The sequence below is a fragment of the Xenopus laevis genome, chromosome 1L (genome assembly GCF_017654675.1).
Source record: "Xenopus laevis strain J_2021 chromosome 1L, Xenopus_laevis_v10.1, whole genome shotgun sequence".
Classification (NCBI taxonomy): domain Eukaryota; kingdom Metazoa; phylum Chordata; class Amphibia; order Anura; family Pipidae; genus Xenopus; species Xenopus laevis.
In genome coordinates, this window is record NC_054371.1 from 185,130,428 (window position 1) to 185,155,962 (window position 25,535).

The 25,535-nt window shown below is 36.6% G+C and overlaps 1 protein-coding gene across 1 annotated transcript in view; it reads right to left on the reverse strand.

Moving 5' to 3' along the window:
* hsd17b4.L (hydroxysteroid (17-beta) dehydrogenase 4 L homeolog) overlaps positions 1-25,535 on the reverse strand; it is a gene marked incomplete at its 5' end in the record, with an annotated part of 145,500 nt that overhangs the window by 14,685 nt on the left and 105,280 nt on the right. The window contains 4 exon segments of the mRNA NM_001092594.1: positions 1,116-1,202; positions 1,626-1,732; positions 3,526-3,595; positions 24,370-24,435. Of these exon segments, the coding sequence (NP_001086063.1) occupies positions 1,116-1,202; positions 1,626-1,732; positions 3,526-3,595; positions 24,370-24,435 (330 nt within the window).

A 25,535-nucleotide genomic window follows, 5' to 3' on the forward strand; every position in this document is an offset into this window, starting at 1 on the left:
TTCTCTACTATGTATTATTCAATTCTACAAGTATATCAAGGGGGTTATTTATAAAAGGTCAAGTTTTAGAGGTTTGTGAGTTTTTTTTATATTAACTCACAACTCAAATTTTTTCTTATTTAAGAAAAAACTTATATCAGTGAATTCAGGGTTTTAAACCAAAAAAACAGGCAAATTGCTCAAAAATCGAGTTTTCAAGTGAAACTTACCGAAAAAACCTTAACATCAAGAAGGCTACTAATATCTTCAAATGGTACAGGGGGCCACTGCTATTGACTTCTACATAACTTTGACGGGCTTTAGATGGTGTATTTTCGGATTCAAGCTATTTCCAGCTTCAGGGTATAATACATCTCTAAAAATTTGAGGTTTTTTATTAAACCCAGAAAAAAATTAGAGGCTTTTTTTTGTAATCCAAAAATTCAAGTTTTTGTATGAAAACATACTTGAAAAACTAAATTTTTTTGGGAAAACACAACTCGACCTTTGATAAATCTGCCCCCAAATGTTGAAATGTTGCAAATAATGAACTTGATAAAATTTCAACTTTTGAACATGTTATGAACCTGTCCTTCAATAACAGTTTGAAAACCACAAATGAAACATACTTTCACAGATATTGTTGGTTACACTAACTCACAGGAAAACTATAGCAACTGTATTGTTGAAAAAAAAAAGTTTTGTTAAGATTCAGTAGTGGTGCAAAAGCTAGCATTGATGCTTTCATTGGTGCACTTATGGGAACCTAGGTTTCATATTAGCACGGGTATCTGCAAAGATTCTGTATGTTCTCTGCATGCGTTTCCTCTGGGTGCTTGGGTTTCCTTCTACTCCCATACAAGAAAGTTAATAAGTTCCATTGATCATGTTAACGTTGAACAACCTCTGTAAATTGCAGAGATATATACTGTATATATAGGTAATAATATATTTGAAACTGTATGTGATCCTTCCTTTTCAGTTGGGTTAGGAGCTTTCCTTTTGCTCTATTATATTATGGACTTAGAGTGGTATACCTGGCTAAAGGAAAGTAAAGGCATTTAATCTGAAGGAGAAAGAAAAATAAAAAGAGAAAGCGTTATTAACAATGCAAGCTATAAACATGTCAATCTGACCTTAGTTTGAAGGAAAATTCTGTTGCCTTCTTTCCACATTTCAGTTTGAAGTGTTTGTCCAGGAAGGACTGGTTTTGCAAATCGGACCTTGGAAAGAAAACCTTTTGTTCAGTGCACAACTTTATACATAGATATTAAAAAACCAAATATGTTTTTTAGAGGGAACAGAGAGTGCATAATCTTAGCCCTAACTTCAGAAAGAATGACGCTTATTCTTGAGTTTTTGGATGAATTTACAGATCAGGGCCTCAGGATTGTCCATGGCCTTGTTTCACCATAGAGAGAAGACCCATAAAAGAACTGTCTGCAACCTTCCGTTCTAATAAAGGTTCCTCTGCAGATTACTTAAAACAGTACCCCCAGCAACTAAAAGGGCTTACATATTTTATTGATGTTGCTCTTTAGGTCTCCCCAAAAGAACACAGTGATGTGCATGGGTGAGTAGGTATACAGGTCACATTTTGGATTGTTCATTTCCAGACTGACATGTAAAAAAAAAATGACTTGTACCTTTATTGCCTTGAACTTTGTCACATCGTTATTTGCAAAGTGCTTCAAAACATGCCGGGCAGAGAAGCCAAAACTGCACAGTCCATGCAATATGGGTCTTTCAAAACCTGCACACAAGAATCATGAAGGAATACTGCTTGAAACTTTCTTACTGTTTATAAACATATTTTAGCATAAATCGAATACAAACTTTAATCAATGGATAAAATACTTTCATTAATGGATAAAAAGGGCTATTGTAAAATATTTTGCACTGTACTGTCAACCAGGGAAACCAAAGGAGTGAGATTCTCAACAGCATATAATTAGTCTACCAAGTAGTCTTTGCAACAAAAACTTCTATAAAATGCTGAAAAACGGAAGTTGCAACTGCTAGTGCCCGATGAGCGCTGCTGCTTAATGCAGAAATGATTGCTCTGTATTTCCAGTTTCCACAATTTTTAATGACCAACTGGTTACTTGCTTCACATTTTCATTATAACTAGCAGATAAATAAGGATTTTCTATGAACGGTAACCCAGCTCCGTATGGTTTACAGATCGTCTGCCATTTCTGAATGTATTTTGGCCCGGTGCCTAGCGTACAGATGGTGCAAACTTTGTGGCACAACAAGTCTGAATATTCAGTGGAAAAAGTGTGGTCATTATCTTTTGAAATGCAATAACAAGCATGAAGATCATTCTGAGCCAAATGCTTTAATAATATTGCCTTCAACTATGATAAAAATAGGTATGGGACCTGTTATCTAAAATGCTCGGGACCTGGGGTTTTCCATATAACAGATCTTTTTGTAAACATTAATAGACTGGTTTTGCTTCCAATAAGGATTAATTATATCTTCGTTTGGATCAACTACAAGGTACAGTTTTACTATTACAGAGAAAAGGGGAATCATTTCTAAAAATTTGAATTATTTGGATAAAATGGAGTCTATGGGAGGTGGTCTTTCTGTAATTTCAGCTTTCTGGATAACGGGTTTATGAATAACTGCTCCCATACCTGTACAAAGGATTGTGGTTACTATTAACAGCACGGACGTGCAGCCGTTTTTCTATGAGTAAGTCCTTTGCCCCCTATCAATTATCAACACCAGCAGGGGGATGCAAGTTTGAATAACAAGGGCATAATGGTGCAAAGACGTTTTAAAATAATCATTTACCATTATATGGCCAGAAATGTGGAACAGATTTTAAAATGGCTACATTTACTTCCAAATGGATATGAATTAAATATGAAGTTCATACATTGTTTAACACAATAAATATGGCTTGTTTAAAAGCATAAACAGAAAACACAGACAAATCATCACTGAGGTGTCAAAAGGAATCTGGCATGCAATTTTACTTAAAAGATAGATTACAGTAAAATGAAAAACTGGTGTTTGTATTTTTTTTCTTTTGAGTGCAGGTCACACATGCACACTGGGATAAAGCAAGGAGTATCAAACTATATCACCATTAGTACATATAAAATACATTGGCATAGTTTCTCTATACAGGCTAAAATTAAGATTTATTCTGGTTATGGATAGTTTCATTTATAGCCCTGATCAACTAGCCATTACCATACCTTTCGGATCACAGGACCATGTGCCTTTTTGGCTTCATATAAAGGGATTAAAACACAAAAAAAGCTAGGGGAGATGACAAGGTGGCTGTTGCCCAGACAGTTTAGGAAACAGGTGGCAGCATAAGAAGGATTACAATGCAAAGCTGAGTCAGTAATAGATTTAGAGAAACCGGGGAAGGAGTAATCTCTTATATTTCCATTTTGACAGGTAAAATGTAAAAACATGAAAGTACTGTGGTTCTTTCTGCAACAAAATAAGTCATACAGAGCTTAATGGGAATTCAAATTATGCTTAAATAATTCATATTTTCAGACTTCAGTAATACCTTACCTCCAAGTGCAGCAAAGCTTGGATCAATGTGCAGAGGATTCCAATCACCACTGAGACGGTAAAGAGCAGCCTGTCAAAGAAAGAAGGTAAACATTACCCTTCGTTTATCAGGTCTGTTATTAGTGATTCAGCGTCTGCTTAAACAACTTGCTTCTGCCTCTGACCAGCAGCTCTTTGTATGTGACTGAATCATTAAAAAAAGCTTAATGGAGCTCACAGAATCATACACTAGATTGCACAGCGGAACATATTGTTTCTTGTTATCGTGTCTCCATATATCAAAAGCTATGGGGGGGGCAAATCCTGTGCTTATTTGAATAAAGGTCTCCACTGGTCTCGCAATTTCTCTCTTACAAAATGTAGAGAACACAAAGATGAGATATGACAAAAGACAATATTGCAAACAAACCAAAAAAAGCAAAAAGAAGCCTGGCAATGGAAATTTAGTGGCACCTCTTTCTTTACTGTTCTTAAGAAGATGCATTGAAAATGCTTATAGTGGAAAGAAGGCATGGGGCAGAAGTTCTTTACTGACTATGGCGAAAAGTCAGATGACTCCGCATCCCTGGAATAGTCCTATACAAGAGGGAAAAAAAAAGTTTCTCCACCATCTTAGAACCATCTTTTAATAGCACAACTTGAAAGAACTTTACTCTGCACTCGGCAGCAGGTTAACTATATATTACTGTCAAACTATTTATCAGGCCCCCAAAATGTCTAGAGGTTGACCTGTTGAAATTTTATATGAATTAGGGCCTTGTGGAGTCCCTATGCCTCCTGCCACCCCCCCCCCCCCCCATGGATCTGGAGTTGAATATGTTTGGAAATATTAGAATGGACAGAATAAAGTTTTGGGAAATGAGGTGGTGCTTCTCTAGAGATGTCTTGGAACAGAGTATAAGGGTGATGACAGATGAGGTCCCAACTTTTTTTTAGTCATCTTTTTCTTAAGCAAGACATTTGATTCTTTCAAAATCTTGTCCTCAGACTGTATTTCCCCTCTAAAAAAACTAACAGTGATTTAATACGGAGTATGTTCAGTGTTTCGGCTACTGGGCTTAATGGGATACTGAAAAACTATTTCCCCCTCCTTTCCCTTTCAAATAAACTGAAATTATACTGCAAGCAAATGATGTACAAAAATGTTATGAATAAACTGAAGTTACTGGATCTTCAATGAAAGGGAACTCAGTATTGCTTTTTAGACAGCACAGCATGGAACACAACTTTTAAAGAATAATAGGTGGAAGTTCATGATGCTGACAACTGCAATCTAAATCCAGGAAGATATTATAGCTTCTACTCATTCTATAGGCTTTGTCTCCTTGAAAATATGAGGACTCTCTATTTATACCAAAAGTGAAGGAGTGATTAGAGTCTAAAAGGAAATGATGTTGTTTTGATTCCTCAAAACTCAAGGTTCATAAAATTCACCAAGTACCAAAAGAAGACCGATCATAAATCGGTTAGAAATGTTCACATTTTTTTTTTCTTTAAAAGAGGAACGAACTGAGAGAAATACCTCTATTCAGACAACAAAAAGCACAATTTCACTGCATCAACTCATACCTGTGCTGCCCTGCTGACTATTGTTCCTAGCAGAGCTGGCAGGTGGCTGTAGGCGTTGTGGTGTTTCAGATATTACAATCCAAGCATTCCCCCCTCCAGGTAAACTAATGAACTTATGCTGGAAGTTTAATTCTGCATGACTAAGACTAGGAGAGAATATTCATCTTTAGGAAAATTAAAATATTGCATAAACTCCCCAGGTCTCTTAATTTTTTTTTCTTTCTTGGTAAATGCAGTACATAAATTTGAATGATTTACTATAATTCCCTTGTGAAATCAATAAATGTTGTAACCTTTGAAGTTAAAGGAAAACTATACCCCCCAAACAATGTAGGTCTCTATTAAAAGATACCGAGTAAAACAGCTCATGTGTAAAACCCTGCTTCATGTAAATGAACCATTATCATAATAATATACTTTTTTAGTAGTATGTGCCATTGGGTAATCATAAATAGAAAATTGCCATTTTAAAAAATAAGGGCCGCCCCCTGAGATCGTAAGATTCACTGTGTACACATACAAACCACATGTAAGGTCACATGAGCCAATTAACAGACAGAGTTGTGTCTTTCGCTTCCTTACTTCTTCCTGTTACAGTTAGTGTTGTAGTATTTCTGGTCAGGTGATCCCTGAGGCAGCACAGATAGAGTCACGAAATGGTGGTTCAAGGCAAGAGATGTAAAAGGGCAATATTTATGTAAACATATATTCCAGTTTGGCAAGATTCTTTAATATGTCATTCAATTTGATATAAACTATCTGTTGCTTAAGTATTCATTTTGGGGGTATAGTTTTCCTTTAATGTCATTTACTCTTTTAGCACTGCCTTAACCAATGTGTACATTGCCATCTTAGTCTTATAGCCATATTTCTATTGGGCTAGTGGCATTTTTTTGGCAAAGACAGCCTAACAAGGTTTCCGACAATGCTATATATTACTCTATCAAACGGCAAATGTAGCAATATCCATTGGCTACAAGCGACAAGCTTTAATTGTGGTAGCAAACTGCAACCCTTTAGGAAAGATATGCAAATAAGCCTGTGTGAGAAAACAGTCAATGATAGGAGAGAGTGTAGCACTTTAATGTGGGAAATTAATAAATAATTGGCAGCATTCATCTTTATGAAATGCTTTCCCTCTGTATATGGTATGCATGTCTCATGCCAGTGAATGGGGGTCATTAATAACAACAAAAACTGATATACACACATTCAAATGTATTGTTTCCCTGGCCTGTTTGTACACATGAATTACGGTATATTTAATTTGTAAATAAACCAAAGAATTATGATTAGGCCCTCAACAATAACCGGCCTCCCTGACTCCTACCTCTCCTTCATACAATCAATCTGCTACTACGATGCTCCTGCTCTCTCCTAAGATAGGACCTGTTCAACCACAGGTAAAATCTTTAGCATGGCTGCCTGTTAAGCAAAAGATATAGAAGATATCAAAAACATTCTGCTAACATTCAAAGTCCTTCACTTCACTGCTCCTCACAACATTTCTTCACTTGGTTTACTGTACGTTCCTGGACGTCTCCTCCCAGAGCCACCATCTCTTCACACCATACACATCCACTGCCAAATATTGTCCTAAACCCTTCTATCTTGCTGCTCCTTACCTCTACAATGTCATCCCTGAAATCCTCAGTAAGAAGCACTCTCACAATCAATTTAATAAAAATTTCAGATTCTAACTTTTGCAGTAGTAGAACATTAGTCTAGTCCTGTATCTTAAGGGCCAATGTCTTAACCTTGCAAACGTTATCCCCTCCAATTTGTGCCTGTATGTTATCCTCCACTTAAAGGGATTCTGTTATGATTTTTATGAAGTACCTTTTGTTTCTGAATTACACTCTTTCACTGCAAATAAGTCACTCTTTCGATAAAAGTGTATTTTTTTTAGTTGCAATATTGGTGTGTAGGCAGCCATCGCAGGCCATTTTGCCTGGTCATGTGCTTTCAGAAAGAGCCAGTGCTGCATTATGGAACTTTCTGGCAAGCTATTGTTTCTCCTATTCAATGTAATTGAAAGAGTTACAGTGGGACATAGATTTTTACTATTGAGTGTTGTTCTTATATGTATCAGGGAGCCGTTATTTGGTTTGTTCACATTGTTCTGCTGATGGGCTGCTGGGGGCAGGGGGTGATATCACTCCAACTTGCAGTGCAGCAAAAAAAAAAATGACTGACATTTACCAGAGCACAAGTCACATGACTGGGGGCTCCTGGGAAACTGACAATATGTCTAGCCCCATGTCAGATTTTAAAATTAAATATAAAAAAGTCCATTTGCTATTTTGAAAGAGATTTCAGTGCAGATGGCTGCTGGAGCAGCACAATTAACTGATCCATTTTGAAACAAAAACATGTTTTCCTATGACCGTATTACTATATATATATATATACAGTATATATATATATATATATATATATATATATATATATATATATATATATATATATATATATATATATATATATATATATAGAGAGAGAGAGAGTAGAGGGAATGGAGTGCACAACCATAAGAAAAAATCGATACCTGGGTGCTAGTCCATAACATATAGAACAATACTGCACAAAATGACAGCACTCCAAGGAAGTTCACAGTGAGTCGATGTTGCTAAAGTGGAGGTCTTTATTGAAGATCCTGATCGGGATCTTCAATAAAGACCTCCACTTTAGCAACATCAACTCGCTGTGAACTTCCTTGGAGTGCTGTCATTTTGTGCAGTATTGTTCTATATATATATATATATATATATATATATATATATATATATATATATATATATATATATATATATATATATATACAGTATATATATATATATATATATATATATATATATATATATTGTATCTATTATGTTGCTTGTCCTCCCCATGTGTACGTCTATATATTGTACAGCACTGTGTATCCTTACAGTGCTTTATAATAAAAAAAAAGTTATACATACATACAAGTAGTCACTAGATTATCAAAAAATGCAGAGACTTTTCTTGGGGAGGCAAAGGTTTACTAAATAAGAGGCAGCCAGTACACTGGTACTCTGAAAAAGCCTTGATTTGCTTCATCAACAGATTACAAGAGACTCTGATGGCAAAACTCTGTCATGTTTTAAAAGCTCTAGCATTTAACTTCTTAAAGGGGAACTATCGCGAAAATGAAAATTGAATATAAGTTTCATCATACTGAGATAAGAAACATTTTCGTCAGTGTTAAGTTGTGTTTGGACATTACAAGCTGCAAAATGAACATACTAGTCGGAGGGGGCATTTGTTTCACCTTACACAACACAAAAAAAACTTATATGGCAGAATTGTAAATCTAAAATCTTAATCGAATAATGGCCAAACAAAGGTTGTAATACAACGTTTATATCTCGTGCTATAACTTAGCAGGTGTGGCATGGGGAAATAAGTTTAAGAAATATTGAAAAAATGGAATGTTAGTAAATGAGCCCAAATAAAACTGTATCCATATTTATTCTTAATTTTCAGCCTATGCAGAGGTACAGGGACTCTAAATGGCCAGGTTCAGTAACAGCACAGTTATAAGTAATACAATGCCAAGCAATAGGTATGGGACCTGGGGTTTTCCGGATAACGGATCTTTCCGTAATTTGGGTCTTCATGCCTTAAGTCTACTAGAAATTAATTTAAACATAAACCCAATAGGCTGGTTTTGCTTCCCATAAGGATTAATTATATCTTAGTTGGGATCAAGTGCAAGCTACTGTTTTATTATTACAGAGAAAAAGGAAATCATTTTTAAAATTTTGGATTATTTGGATAAAATGGAGTCTATGGGAGACGGCCATTTCGTAATTCGGAGCTTTCTGGATATCGGATTTCCGGATAAAGGATACTATACCACATTGTAAGCAACATTGTAAGCTCTTTCTCTTGCTTTACTGCCAGATAAAGGCACACAATAAAGGATAACAACCTCATTCAAAATATGGGACCTGTATACTGGATTTTCATTTGCTTCTTATGTTTTTAAAAGTGAGGATAGATAAGGGTATGAAATATGTGTTTAATGTAACATACATATCTTAATTTTGGCAGTGGTTACTGCTTTCTGTGATAAGCTAATCATTTCATAAATATTCATTAACAAGCTGTCACTATTCTTACCGTACCCTTGCGTTTATGCTCCTGAACGTGAGTTACAATGAACTGGGATTCCCTTTCCTTGAGTTACAAAGCAATAGGAACAGCATATGTTAAAAAAAATCCCAGAATCAACAACCTTTACTGCATTTTCATCCGATTGTGCTTGAGGAATGACTATAATTATATATATCAGGTTTATGTATGTATACAACAGATACAGGAGAAGAAGGTAGTGCAAGACTCTCAACTGTTGCCCAGTTATAAGATGTGGACTCTATACAATACAAAATAGCTGCATATTCTAATTGGATCAACCTCCTGAAGCAAGGGCAGGAGATGGCTGATTTCATTGGCATGGGTCCTTGTCCATATTTACATATATAAAACAATCAGATTGGCAGTCACCTGCTGATTAATACAAGATATACTCTATGCTATATTAAAGCTCTATAATTTTGGGGTCTACTATCCTGACTGCTTGGAACCTGGCACTTTCTGAATAAGGGATATTTTTATTAATACTGAGCACCCTGTGTTAGAGCAACTAAACACTTGCATTTTGAAATAACTAAATTGAATGGATTTAATATAAACATTCATTTATGCTAGTTTAGTTAACGGGCAAGTCAACCCCAAAATAAAAATTTGCCTAGTACAAGAAAACATAATTCTATGCAACTATCTAATATACATGTATGAAAAATTTTCAGTGCTTTTTAATAGAAAACAATTGCTATTGAAAGCAGCATTGTCTTAACTGGTAGATACTTTTTAAACAATGTTGCAAAAGTCTGAGTTCCCCAGCAAAGATAGGTCTGCTAATCATTTGCCTTGTCTTCCATTGTATCAAAAGTCTGAGCTATTAGGGCAGAGAATAGAAAGAGATTTGCCTTCCATTGTATCAATAGTCTGAGCCATCAGGGCAGAGAATAGAAAGGGACAGACACTGCTTTCAATAGTAATACATGTACAAATAACTTAAAAAACCATAGACAATCTGTAATGCATGTATATTGCAAAGTCACTTAGAATTATGTTTTCTTTTATTAGCCAAAACATTATTTTTTGGGTCAACAAGAAAATGTCTTATCACAAAGACAAAAAGCAAACCAGCCCAAAATGCAGGATAGATTAAATAAGACACCATTGAGAATGGAATTGGCATATTTTGAAGTCATTGAATAAAGGATTTCTAGAGAACAGATACATGTCTACAGTTTTTCAATTGCAAACAACGCTGAAGGTGATATACTGTACATACATATGGTCGAGAACACCTCATTCTTGAGTTTTTGTCATCTGTGCACTTACTCTAAACAAAGGAATGCACTGGCGAGAGTTTTATACTATACTATTTTAAAATAGAAATACATTGATGCTGAAATAAGACTGAAGCAAGATCAAATACAAAATACAAAAAATGCCAATTGATTATAGCTATGAATGGCATCAATTCTAACGTGGTTTGATTGTTCTTCAATTAATAATGTAAACTGTCAAGTCAGATTTCTTAACAATTTATTAATTCATCCACGTAGGAACGTAGGGTGAAAGACTCCTTGTCTAAACCAATTTTCAGTTTTGCCTCAGACCTAAGAATAGGCCACTTGCAAAACTACCAGAAAGGAAAAACTCAATAGACATTCTCAATGTCCTCCACGTGACAAAGCAACTTCTAATCAAGAGACCCTGACATTTTCCATACAAAAATAAACACCGTTACACTTTGCTTAACTTCACTTAGGGGCACATTTACTATGGGTCGAATATCGAGGGTTAATTAACCCGCGATATTCGACCGTCGAAGTAAAATCCTTCGACTTCGAATATCGAAGTCGAAGGATTTACCGCAATCAGTTTGTTCGAACGATCGTAGGAAAAATCGCTCGATCGAACGATTAAATCCATCGATCGAACGATTTTCCTTCGCTCAAAACAAGATAGGAAAGCCTTTGGGGACATTCCCCATAGGCTAACATTGTACCTCGGTAGGTTTTAGATGGCGAAGTAGGTGGTCGAAGTTTTTTTTAAAGAGACAGTACTTTGACTATCGAATGGTCGAACAATTTTTAGTTTGAATCGTTCGATTCGAAGTCGTAGTTGAAATTCGAAGTTTTTTTCCTTCTAATCCTTCACTCGAGCTAAGTAAATGTGCTCCTTATCGTACAAAACGGCAAAAGCAGATTTTCATAATGAGACCAAGGCCTAAAGGGATTAAAAAAAAAAAAAACATTGCTAATGGATGGAAATCTTTATTTTCTTAGCTGCTAACAATGTCCTCCTGCTTGCCTTCTGATAGGCTTCATATTGTGTCCGGATTTGCTTGCGGAGAAGATTCACTATCTGCTTCGGGTTAATGTAAGAATGCAATTCTTGGAAAGATGGAGATAGGGTTAACGTTCACAGAGGAGTTCCGAGAAATCATTTTGCTGCTTCATAATAACTGATGTAACAATAATTTGCTTTCCTTCCTCTCCACCCCACAATCTCCCGTAGCTCTTTCCCCCAGCTTGCTCAAAAATACCTCTAATGCTTGTTAGTAAGTAGCTGAGTGTGCAAATCATCAACTATCTGTGTACAATACAATGGAAAACACAAATATCTTTATATTTGTCACTCACAGGTGACAAGAACCTCCTCATACTCACAGCACTGACAGGCACCTAAACCACAGATAATTTCATGTGGAGAGGACTGCTGCAAATCAAGCAGAAAGGAACGGCAGAAAGAAACTGGATATTACGGAACTACAGTGTTTGTATTCCTGAATTCACCAACAAATGCATTGTGATAAAGCCAGTAAGACTATATAAAAACTACAGCTGGTGTGTAGCCATCATACAGTCAAAGATCTGCAATACAAAGTTATTCCTTTTTCTCTGTAATAATAAAACAGTACCTTGTACTTGATCCCAACTAAGATATAATGAATCCTTATTGTGAGCAGAACCGGCCTATTGGGTTTATTTAATGTTTACATGATTTTCTAGTAGACTTAAGCTATGGCGATACTAATTATGGAAAGATCCGTTATCCGAAATATCCCAGGTCCCGAGCATTCTGGATAACAGGTCCCATACCTAAAGTTTCTAAATAAAGGTATTCTTGAATTAATACACTTTAATATTAATACAGTTACAGTATCTTGTGACTTCAAACTGTAAACATCCAACAACATATATAGGAAGGTATACAGTCACCTTGCATTTCTGCATCTTTTATAAAAGGTCACTGAACTCCAAAACTGGCATGGTTATGCATGATAGAAGAGAGTACATACATTATCCTACACGTAAGGGCTAATTGTTGCTCACCTACTGGTGCTCAGACTTCCATTAAAGCAGAAAAATAGAAATGATAGTAATGTGAATGGTAAATAACTGACAAGTTCAATCCTATCCTCAAATGCTTCTTGACCGAATGCGACTATTGCTTTTACCGATTCAGAATTGACTGATGTGGCTAAAGAGGAGTTAATCCAGCACCAGTGGACTCATTTAGCATGATTTTATGGATTGGTGCCACTAACATATGCTGCCTTTCAACTTGTGTCACTCATTTCAGTTATGGTTATTTGCTTCGTAAGACATAGTAAATTATATATCAGAGTCTATCAGGAAGCTGTTCTAGCATTCTGATATTCTGGTGTACATGTAGTAAGCATCCAAGCAAAATATTCTTCTTTTACAGTAGTTACAGTATACTGTATGGTACTGATACATTTCTTATACTGTAAATATATCGGCATGAAAATTGTTTAGTTTTCTGTTTGTCCTACAGTACACTTCCAGTATAGAGGCCTTTATAAACAGGTATGGGACCTGTTATCCAGAATGCTTGGTACCTGGAATTGTCTGGGTAACGGATCTTTCTGTAATTTGGATCTTCATACCTTAAAGGGACACTGTCAAGGGAAAACATGTTTTTTCAAAATGCATCAGTTAATAGTGCTGCTCCAGCAGAATTCTGCACTGAAATCCGTTTCTCAAAAGAGCAAATTGATTTTTTTTATATTCAATTTTGAAATCTGACATGGGGCTAGACATATTATCAGTTTCCCAGCTGCCCCAGTCATGTGACTTGTGCTCTGATAAACTTCAGTCACCCTTTACTGCTGTACTGCAAGTTGGAGTGACATCACCCCCTCCCTTCCCCCCCCCCCCTCCAGCAGCCTAACAACAGAACAACGGGAAGATAACCAGATAGCAGCTCCCTAACACAAGATAACAGCTGCCTGGTAGATCTAAGAACAACACTCAATAGTAAAATCCAAGTCCCACTGAGACTGATTCAGTTAAATTAAGTTGGAGAGATAACAGCCTGCCAGAAAGTAGTTCCATCCTAAAGTGCAGCCACAAGTCACATGACTGGGGGCAGCGGGAAAACTGACAATATGTCTAGCCCCATGTCAGATTTCAAAATTGAATATAAAAAAATCTTTGAAAAAAACATGTTTTCCCATGACAGTATCCCTTTAAGTCCACTAAATAATCATGTAAACATTAAATAAACCCAATAGACTAGTTTTGCTTCCAATAAGGATTAATTATATCTTAGTTTGGATCAAGTACAAGGTACTATTTTAATATTACAGAGAAAAAGAAAATCAATTTTAAAAATCTGAATTATTTGATTATAATGGAGTCTATGGGGTACAGCCTTTCCATAATTTGGAGCTTTCTGGATAATGGGTTTCCAGGAAAAAGGATCCCATACCTGTACAAGAATTAAGACAATAATATTTGACTTCTATTTATGAAGACTCTAATAACGCAAATTGCATTGCAAAGAATTCCTCCAAAGCTTTGCTAGCAAAAGCAGTTTTGTGCCCCTGCAATAAATTTAAACGGATGTGAAATGCAAAGTAGAATATTTGTAACCCTAAGGCATCTGATGTAAAATGGATTACGTCTTTAAAGCAGGTTCACAGGGTTAAGGCTTAAGGAGTTTTCATAAAAAGACAAAATATCGCTTCAATACCGTAGGTCAATTTCTAACTGCCACCATCTCTGCATATTGAGGGGCCTGCTTTGAGGCAAGCCATAGGAAGAATACAAACTGCACATAGACTGAGCATCTTGTAACACAAATACAATTTCATCCAAGACTCTTTCTTGCAGACATTTTTAAACTAGAAATCCCTGTGTCATCAGATAAAAACGTTAAACGTGAAATGAAAGCTATACACCCCAACAGTGTAGGTCTCTATAAAGATCTATTGTATAAAACAGCTCATATGTAAAATCCTGCTTCATGTAAATAAACTATTTTTACAATAATATACTTTTTTTAGTAGTATGTGCATACAGGGTAATCCTGAATAAAAAATTGTCATTTTAAGAAGGGCCTCCCCCTGGGATCCTACTATTCACAGTTATATTCAGTGCCTGTTTCATGTCCTTGAAATTTTTCTACCTCTACCTTTTGCTGACCCTTGCTTATAACAGACTTCCCTAAGTTACAGGTTACCCTACTATATTTTTTGTTGCTCATTATGGTTGAGTCCTACTTCACTATCTCCTGCCTACCCCACTGATCCTTCTTCCCACCCCACTGCTCCTTCTGCCTAACCCACTTCTCCTTCTTCCTACCCCACTGATCCTTCTTCCCACCCCACTGCTCCTTCTACCTAACCCACTTCTCCTTCTCCCCACCCCACTGCTCCTTCTACCTAACCCACTTCTCCTTCTTCCCACCCCACTGCTCCTTCTGCCTAACCCACTTCTCCTTCTTCCCACCCCACTGCTCCTTCTTCCTAACCCACTGATCCTTCTTCCTAACCCACTGATCCTTCTTCCCACCCCACTGCTCCTTCTACCTAACCCACTTCTCCTTCTTCCTATCCCACTGATCCTTCTTCCCACCCCACTGCTCCTTCTACCTAACCCACTTCTCCTTCTTCCCACCCCACTGCTCCTTCTTCCTACCCCACTGCTCCTTCTGCCTACCCCACTGCTGTTGTCTGTGACAACAGGAGATTCCTTCTGTCCAGTCATTAAATGTCCACTGTGTTCCTCTCCATGGTTAACTTGCCTGGCCCCCATATATGTTGTTCTCCATTACTACTTCTTTTGCTGTTCTTACTTTGAAAACTAAAAACACTTCCAGTTATCGGCTTGGCTAACCAAAAATCACCCTCATATTCAAGGTATTCTTGGCCTCTAACTTGCATATTTCCACTGTTAAAGTCTAGTTTCTTTCTCCTTTTATTTTACCAGATATTTTTAGCCTAAGCACACGAATGCCTGCAAAGAGTTTCCAACCCTTTTCTAATTAGATACGTTGTTCAATAAGTAGGTGCTTCATAACTTTACACTTAACCAAGTCACCAAATGAGTGGATTGTTTCTTAATCTACAGTGGTGTGAAAAACTATTTGCCCCTTCCTGATTTCTCATTCTTTTGCATGTTTGTCACACTTAAATGTTTCTGCATCATCAAAAACCGTTAACTATTAGTCAAAGATAACATAATTCAACACAAAATGCAGTTTTTAAATGAAGGTTTACGTTATTAAGGGAGAAAAAAAACTCCAAATCTACATGGGCCTGTGTGAAAAAGTGATTGCCCCCCTTGTTAAAAAATAACTTAACTGTGGTTTATCACACCTGAGTTCAATTTCAAAGGTTATAAAGCCATTTCTAAAGCTTTGGGACTCCAGCGAACCACAGTGAGAGCCATTATCCACAAATGGCAAAAACATGGAACAGTGGTGAACCTTCCCAGGAGTGGCCGGCCGACCAAAATTACCCCAAGAGCGCAGAGACAACTCATCCGAGAGGCCACAAAAGACCCCAGGACAACATCTAAAGAACTGCAGGCCTCACTTGCCTCAATTAAGGTCAGTGTTCACGACTCCACCATAAGAAAGAGACTGGGCAAAAACGGCCTGCATGGCAGATTTCCAAGGCGCAAACCACTTTTAAGCAAAAAGAACATTAAGGCTCGTCTCAATTTTGCTAAAAAACACCTCAATGATTGCCAAGACTTTTGGGAAAATACCTTGTGGACCGACGAGACAAAAGTTGAACTTTTTGGAAGGTGCGCGTCCCGTTACATCTGGCGTAAAAGTAACACAGCATTTCAGAAAAAGAACATCATACCAACAGTAAAATATGGTGGTGGTAGTGTGATGGTCTGGGGTTGTTTTGCTGCTTCAGGACCTGGAAGACTTGCTGTGATAGATGGAACCATGAATTCTACTGTCTACCAAAAAATCCTGAAGGAGAATGTCCGGCCATCTGTTCGTCAACTCAAGCTGAAGCGATCTTGGGTGCTGCAGCAGGACAATGACCCAAAACACACCAGCAAATCCACCTCTGAATGGCTGAAGAAAAACAAAATGAAGACTTTGGAGTGGCCTAGTCAAAGTCCTGACCTGAATCCTATTGAGATGTTGTGGCATGACCTTAAAAAGGCGGTTCATGCTAGAAAACCCTCAAATAAAGCTGAATTACAACAATTCTGCAAAGATGAGTGGGCCAAAATTCCTCCAGAGCGCTGTAAAAGACTCGTTGCAAGTTATCGCAAACGCTTGATTGCAGTTATTGCTGCTAAGGGTGGCCCAACCAGTTATTAGGTTCAGGGGGCAATTACTTTTTCACACAGGTTTGGATTTCTTTTCTCCCTAAATAATAAAAACCCTCATTTAAAAACTGCATTTTGTGTTTACTTGTGTTATCTTTGACTAATAGTTAAATGTGTTTGATGATCAGAAACATTTTGTGTGACAAACATGCAAAAGAATAAGAAATCAGGAAGGGGGCAAATAGTTTTTCACACCACTGTACTTAAACAAGTAGTAGGTCAACCGGACAATTATTTTGCTCTCGGGCCTGGAATCAGATCTCATGGAGAGCCTGTGCAGACCCACTAGCATTGGGCCACATCAATAGACTGAAGATATCTTCAAATATTAATAAATAACTAGCCCTGATCATATCATGATTGGTTTGGACTTCTTTTTGGGCTCATGCATGAAGCCAATGTGATGCTAACAGGCAAGAGACACAGAGTAGTCAGCCAATACCTGCCTATGTAACGATAGCTGTAACTTATATTATAACATTTGAAGTAGGATATTCATTATGAATCCTGCATTTTATCACAGTTCTATAGGGAATAAACAAGGGAATTCATGTATCAACATAAATAAACATGCACAGCAACATTTATATATGGTACATCAAAAATTTAATTCTGAAGCCAATGATAAACTACAACACCAATCATCACTGGTAATCAAGAAAACTAAAAGCAGGACAAGCAGGAGAAGGCTAGGTCTTAATACTTGAAACATTGAATATTTATCTCCAGTTTAATGTGCAAGTGATAATTATTAGTAAAGTTACAAAAGGTGTACAAGCAGTTTAGTGAATAATGAGTGCCTCGGTACCATTCATTAGTACGCTGTATGTTCCTGTGAGCCATTTGTGCATAACTATCTGTATATTTTGCCTCTTGAACATTTAGGTTTTAGTGTCGGCTTTGAGTAATGCAGTCATTTCAGCAATGCAAGTTAGATAACAGGCACATCGGGGTTTTTATGAAGAAATCAATAAAATGTTAGCACAAATGTTTAAGCAGCTGATGTGATTTAAAGAGTGACTGGTGAATAGTGAGAGATTAAAAGTAAAGCCATGGCACCAAGAAAAGAAGAAAAGTCCAGCTGTGTTTTATGTCTGCAGTGCTTCAGGTAACAGTGGAACATCCACGTGAATAATAAGCCAGGCAGCTTGTAACATGCAACATGAGGGAAGAGTACAATTAAGCAAGCAATGTAGCAAAGAAATTGAGAAAGCAGAGGGACAAAATATGAGGTATTAAAATATGAAAGGAGGAGGCAGCAGTGCTACATTTAGCTCACAGCTCTTACAAGAAAAGTAGAGCCGAATTCAGAGCAACGGAAATTAGGAACATTGCAAATTATTCTTATAAATTCCAGCAGTTTGGATTACTGGATTACAGCTCTCACAGCAACACAGAAAGAGTGTGTAACTGATTTAAGGGACTCATACAACCTGAAGCTTTCCACCTGATGTTAAGCTACAGATTTGTTTGTGAATGGGAATTGTTGTACAAAACAGATACAGAGCCACGGGTTGAATATCTTAAAGGGGTTGTTCACCTTTGAATTAACTTTTAGTAGTGTGTAATATTCTGAGACCAATTTTTTGCGATTTCAACAATCTGGTTGCTATGGTCCAAGTTACCCTAGTATCCATGCATTGATTTAAAAGAGACTGCGAGATTATGAATAGGAGAGGCCTGAATGGAAATATGAGTAATAAAAAGTAGCAATAAATATAAATGTGTAGCCTTACAGAGCATTTGTTTTTAGATGGGGTCCGTGACCCCCATTTGAAAGCTGGAAAGAGTCAGAAGGCAAATAATTCATTGACTAAATAAAAAAAAAAAATGAAGGCCAATTCATAAGCTGCTTAGAATTAGCCATTCTATACAACCCCTTTCTTGAAAATATTACTATAAATAAGACTGCAAATGTGGAATAATTATTTTGTTAAAGTACAAAACAAACAAAAAAAATTGCATTACAATGGCAAGTTCTATCTACAAAGACCACCGTCATTTACTACAAGTATGGGACCAATTATGCAGAGTGTACAGGACCTGAGGCTTTCTGCGTAAGGGTCCTTCCGTAATTTGGATCTTCATACCTTAAGTCTACTAAAAAAAAAAATTAAAGCATTAATTAAACCCAACAGGATTGTTTTGCCTGCAATAAAGATGTCATCAATTACAAGCTCCTGTTTTATTATTACATAGAAAAGGAAAAACACTTTTAAAAAATGTAATTATTTGATTAAAATGGAGTCTACGGGAGACAGCCTTCCCTGTAATTCTGAGCTTTCTGTAAAATGGGTTTACGGATAACGGATCCCATACCTGTACTGCAATTTATAACATTGGCTACAGTTATGACTGCCTCCATTTAAATGTCAGCTTCATAGAGGATTAGTTACTGACTTCAGCAACTAGAAAATATTTTAAATTGGAAGCTGGAGAGAGGCAGAACAGCAAGGCAAATTATTTACAACCACATACAATGCAGTGAGACTGAGGGGTTGCTAAGAATAAGTCACTCTGTAACATACTAAGTTCATGTAAAGAACATCACCATAAATACAGACATCCCCATCACTGCAATGAGCTCACATGACAAGTATTCTGTTGTATTCAACACTTAGGGGAACATTTACTAAGCTCAAGCGAAGGATTCGAAGTAAAAAAAACTTTGAATTTCGAAGTTTTTTTTTTTGGGGTACTTCGACCATCGAATATGCTACTACGACCTTCGATTCTTTAAAAAAACTTTGACTACCTACTTCGCCACTTTAAACCTACCGAGCTTCAATGTTAGCCAATGGGGACCTTTCCCATAAGATTTCTAAGCTTTTTTTGATCGAAGGAAAATCCTTCGATGGATTAAAATCCTTTGAATCGTTCGATTTGAAGGATTTAATCATTCGATCGTTCAATTTTTCCTTCGATCGTTCGATCAAAGTATTTGCGGTAAATCCTTCGACTTTGATATTTGAAGTCGAACAATTTTACTTCGAGGGTCGAATATCGAGAGTTAATTAACCCTCAATATTCGACCCTTAGTAAATGTGCCCCTAAAACTGAGCAGTTCAATGTCAGTTCTCTACTTTTACCCATTTTTGTCACTCACAAAAGTATTTCATTCATCTGAGCCACATCATATATAATAAAAACAATAATTATTAAAGGGGGAATTATTAAAAGTTGGATTTTTCTCATTTTTATTTTTAATAAATCCTGTAAAATCATTTTTTCCTACAACTTGGTGACAAAAAGCCTGATCCCAAGAAGTTGTGGCTTAGAAAACTGGCCCCTAAGTGAACAAGCATTGAAAATACAAACACACAAAGATCCCAGTGGATAATGGACCAGATCCCAACCCTATCATTTAGTTTACAAAACATTAATGTAACTGAAATGAGTGACTGGGCTCTAATGTAATTCTGCATTCCCTCTCCAACTGTTCCTTTAATATTTCCATACACTAATCTGATTACAGGTCTGTTCACAACTCGCCTTTTCTCTTTTTATACTACTATAACGTTTTTAACATTCACAAACACAAAAAAGTCAGCACAAAGTAACCTTTATTGTCAATGTATGAACATAATTCACAGGAAGGAAAAACCATATGTGCTTAGTTAAATCCTTTTGTTTCTGCCTTCATGCAGATGTCACACAGATCCTTTTAATGTGCCCTGATACATATACTGTACATGTTGATCAAACCACTGTAACAAAAGGGTTATCTAGAATTCCATAGATATTGATGTTTTTTTCAGGGAGTTATAAAGCTTGTCTAACTAAACTGATCCTCATCCTTGTTTTAGTTAAAGCACTGATTCATCCTCTGTAGATTAGACCATTGCATGCAATCCATGATACTGCTGCCCACCTTGTCTATCCAGAATGCCCAGGACCTGGGCTTTTCTGGATAATGGACCTTTCCGTAATTTGGATCTTCTTACAATAAGTCTACTAGAAAATCATGAAAACATTAAGGGGCCGAACTTCAAGTGAAGGATTCGAAGTTAAAAAACGTCTAATTTTCAAAGTTTATTTTTGGGCTACTTCGACCTTCGACTACGACTATCGAAGGATTCGAAGTAAAAATCGTTCGACTATTCGACCATTCGATAGTCAAAGTACGGTCTCTTTAAAAAAAAAAAGCTACCGAAGTCAATGTTAGCCTATGGGGAAGGTCCCCATAGGCTTGGCTAACTTTTTTGATCGAAGGATATTCCTTCGATCGTTGGATTTAAATCCTTCGAATCATTCGATTCGAAGGATTTAATCGTTCGATCGAAGGAATTATCCTTCGATCAAACTATCTGCGCTAAATCCTTCGACTTCGATATTCGAAGTCGAAGTATTTTAGTTTGTAGTCGAATATCGAGGGTTAATCAAAGCTCGATATTCGACCCGTAGTGAATCAGCCCCTAAATAAACCCAAATAGGCTGGTTCTGCTTCCAATAATGATTAGTAGTCTATGGGTGAGTCTACATAGTTAAATCAAGTCCATCAATTCAACCCCTCCAAATGAAAACCCAACATCCATATACACACACCCCTCCATACCTTCACATAAATTATATATACCCATATCTATACTAACTATAGAGTTTAGTATCACAATAGCCTTTGATACTATGTCTGTCCAAGAAATCATCCAAGCCATTCTTAAAGGCATTATGGGTTGTGGCTGCCTTGGGCTGGTACAGAAGCACAAAACATAATGTACAACATTTGTAGCCTACTTTTTTAGTTCTCCTCTAATCCCACAATAGGCTATGGGGAATGCTTTATTTTTTTTCAAAGTTATTCCCTCCCCCTTCATTAAATTAATATTAATACTTCTACTGATCGAACAGAACCAAAGATGCCCTTTCCTAGGTCTGAATTAAATTAATTCAGAACAATTCTCTTTCATTTTCCCAAATTTATTACAGAGGATAAATGCCAAAATCTTTAGAGATTGATTAGGATCAATCAATCCATAATGATAATTGATATAATGGACCATATTCTCTGGGCTCAACTTTTAAGCACTAACAATTGTGACAGAGAATCAATATAAATCTGCTTTGAACAATAAAAGCATGCTGGCTTCATGTAGGGATTTCAATTTTTCCCAATACTATAGAAATCGTCTTATAAAGCAGAGCAGCTAATGAATAACTACCCTACTGGTGCAGATAAATTACATTCCCATCTGAGCTAAAATCCACTTGATTCTGTCTATAAAACGCTTATGTTGCATTGTGATTATATCATTCACAGTGCTATTTTGTACAAGGTATACATTCTCTGTGCTGTGGCTAGCAGTGCTAAAAAAACATTATACTTAAGACTGAAAGGCAGTTAATAGATCTTGCATCACAGGGAGAGGCATAATTTAATTACTTTTTTTTAACATATTGATTTCAGACATAGGTTCAATACTTGGCAGAGCAACAATAAGCAGACAATACTTTGGGCTGCTCAGCCATATTCCCTGCACTGTTGAAGTTTAAAAAAAAAAAACGATCCATCAAACTCATACACACAAACAAAACCTATTCTTGATGCATTGCCAAATGGCTTCACTGTTTTCTTTATTGAATTAATGAAGCTAAACAAGCTGCCATTAATTGCAGGAAACAGGGCCAAAACACTCAATTTACACACTAGAAATGAATAAACAAACATCTTCAAGGTACTTTGTCTTACTTTGTATATAGGATTTCTAAGCAATTACTGTACATAGACTAGCTATTTTAATGTCTACAAACAAGAGACTGTATTTAAAGGAGAACTAAACCCTTGCCCCCCTCCACTGTTCCCTAGTAGAATGTATTATACGTCTGCTTGTCTGCTGACCTGTTGTAAATATACAGAGTTGTGCAGTGAACTTCAAAGGCGCCATCTTCTGTCTACTTATGATACTTTTCTGTTAAGTGGCAACAAGGATCATGGAGGAGAATGCGCAGTTCAATCTATGTCCTGAATCAGCTTCTGCTGTGCATGCTCCCACAAGATTCATATCGGCAATGACAGGAGAGGATTAAAAGACTAATAGAAGATGGCACCTTTGAACACCACTGCGCAACTCTGCAAATTGGAAAAATACAGGAAGACTTCTGAGAAGAATACATGTTGGGGGGAAGGAGCTTGTAGGTTGGACAATGGAGAGGGTAAGGGTTTCATTCTCCTCTAAATGAGGTTCACCTACTGGTTATCTGTATCAACTGTCACAGCAGAATAAAATGCCAGTTTTACAGGCTGCAACAATAAGCTGTAATTACTGCTATCATATCTACAGCGTCATACCTGCGGAGATTGTGGCAAAGTATAAACATTTCCTACATCCTTAATAAGCGAGTTATTAGCACAATATTGTACAAGTCTGGTATTTTCAGAGTTTATTATAAGTGAGAAATATGTCTCAAGTAGTTGAAAAAGAAGGCTATATAATCCTTTATACCTAAAAATCAATGAAGCAGCTCTCGGTTTTATATCATATTCAGTTTACCATGACAAACGGATACATTTAGAGGCCTTTTTTATTAGGCCTTCAACAAAGACCTGATATTGGGTTAGAGTTAGAAATTGCATGGAAGTTTTTTTTCAGTATATAGGTATGGGACCTGTTTTCCAGAATGCTCAGGACCTGGGGTATTTCGAATAATAGATCTTCGTACCTTAAGCCTACTAGTAAATCATGAAAACATTAAATTAACCCAAATCGGCTGATTTTGCTTTCAATAAGGATTAATTATATCTTAGTTGGTTTCAAATACAAGGTATTGTTTTATTATTACAGAGAAAAAAGAAAATTTGGATTATTTGGATAAAATGGAGTATATGGGAGACGGCCTTTCCGTAATGTGGAGCTTTCTGGTTAACGAGAATCAGGATAACGGATCCCATACCTATAACAAATTGTTCACCATCAAGGAGAATATATTTAATTCTTTACTTTTAAAATAATACGAACAAGTTAAATTTGTATATTTTCAGCAGCTATGCAGCAAAACAACACTGCATCCTGCAGTAAATTATTTAATTCCAAAGCAGAGAAAGCTCTAGATTTTTGCAAGCACCTGTGGCCAGCTTTCCTACTTTTTGCAATTTGATGAATATTAACTCTACATGGCATGGAAATCAGAAAACCAAGGGTTTGAAAGGATAGAGATTCCAATTTCCCTTTGTTTCAGTAGAAAATACTAGATAAGGAGCTTCTTAAACTATGCAAGTAGCAGTAATACCCATAACACTACCATTGCTGAGCAAGAGAATACATTACTTTGCCATTGATGTCTGTATTACCGTCCCTTATTAAGGGTTTTTTTTTTTAATTCTATCCCACTTTGTGGAAGACTCAAAAGTAAACAAAAGCTTAATACAAGTCTAAAAAGATCAAGATGTTATTAGAAAACACAGGAACATTCAATTCATATTAAAGAACAATTGTGCTGAACAAAGAGGAATATTGCCTATGGCAGAACAGTGTTAATAATACCAAAAGCCTGAGAATGAAAAGGTTAAGCATAGCTATGTAAGATATATTTTAAATTATACAGGGTTCCAAAAATCCTGAATTACCTGGTCTGCATTGGTGACATCAATCTCAACAACATCTGGAGGCCGGCTGGGCGGGTTTTCTGTTGCCTGAAATCAAGAAATCACTTAATGTAAAAAAATTGTTCATGCAACTGCATTGCTGGCATTAATCATCAAGTACCTGCACTGAACTGGAAAGATTTTCTCTTTATTCCAATAACATAGAAGCACGGCAATGTTCAATTAAAATGTTTTCCTCTGTTCACAATGATACGAATAGGGATATGTAATAAAAAGTATGAAAAGAAATTAGGAACATTTTACTCTGTATGAAGATTTTTTTCTCTGCACAAATGTATTTTGTACAATTTATCTAGGTGATGTGAAAGAGTTAACCATCTCTACTATAACCTTTGTCCTGAGGGAGGTATTGTTCCCTAGTCTAAAAAAGAAGAGGAAGCAAAGTTGTCTTTTTGGACTCCTGGTACCACAAGTAAGGACACCCCGAGAATGAGGTGAAGATAGTTACAGTTTACTTCAGCTATAGGACAGCCTAGGAGTTATGAGATAGACAGAGGGAGCTAGTTAGAGCAGCTTTGCACTCCACCAAGATTATAGTGACTTTTATTTTTTGGTGTTATTGCTCCTTTAACTCTCTGTAAGGTGTCATACTGCTGGTAACATTTTTTTATACCATGGAATGACATTTATTTCTTTAATAAATCTACTGTTCCTCATAAAAATCCATTGGTGCCAAAGTTTCTTTGTAAAAGTGAACGTGTATGGAGACTCTTCCTGTAATACTTCTGCGAATGCCCTGCTGAGGGAAGTGGCATGTAGCAGTCCTCTACCCCTGACAGCAGCTGGATATGGTGACCCTGAAGTATCAATAGTATCTAAATTACATTCGCCAAAAAAGTGTTTATCCAGGTAACTTGCAGTTCTATGAAAAGAAGAGTTCCTGCTGACAATAATACCTAAACATGTAAGAAAAAGAGTAAGCTATATCATTCATGAAGGCCCTTCTGTAAGCAGAACTGTGTGTATTAGACCCTTCTTAATACAAGAGCTCATTGCAAAACTAGAATTTTCAACACAACCCTCAGGCTCTAAATGACCCATTCGCATCTGGGTCATGCAGGCCAGTTTGCAAAATATATGAAGCCCTATGACAATTTCTTGATGTACATAAAAAGACTGAAAACATA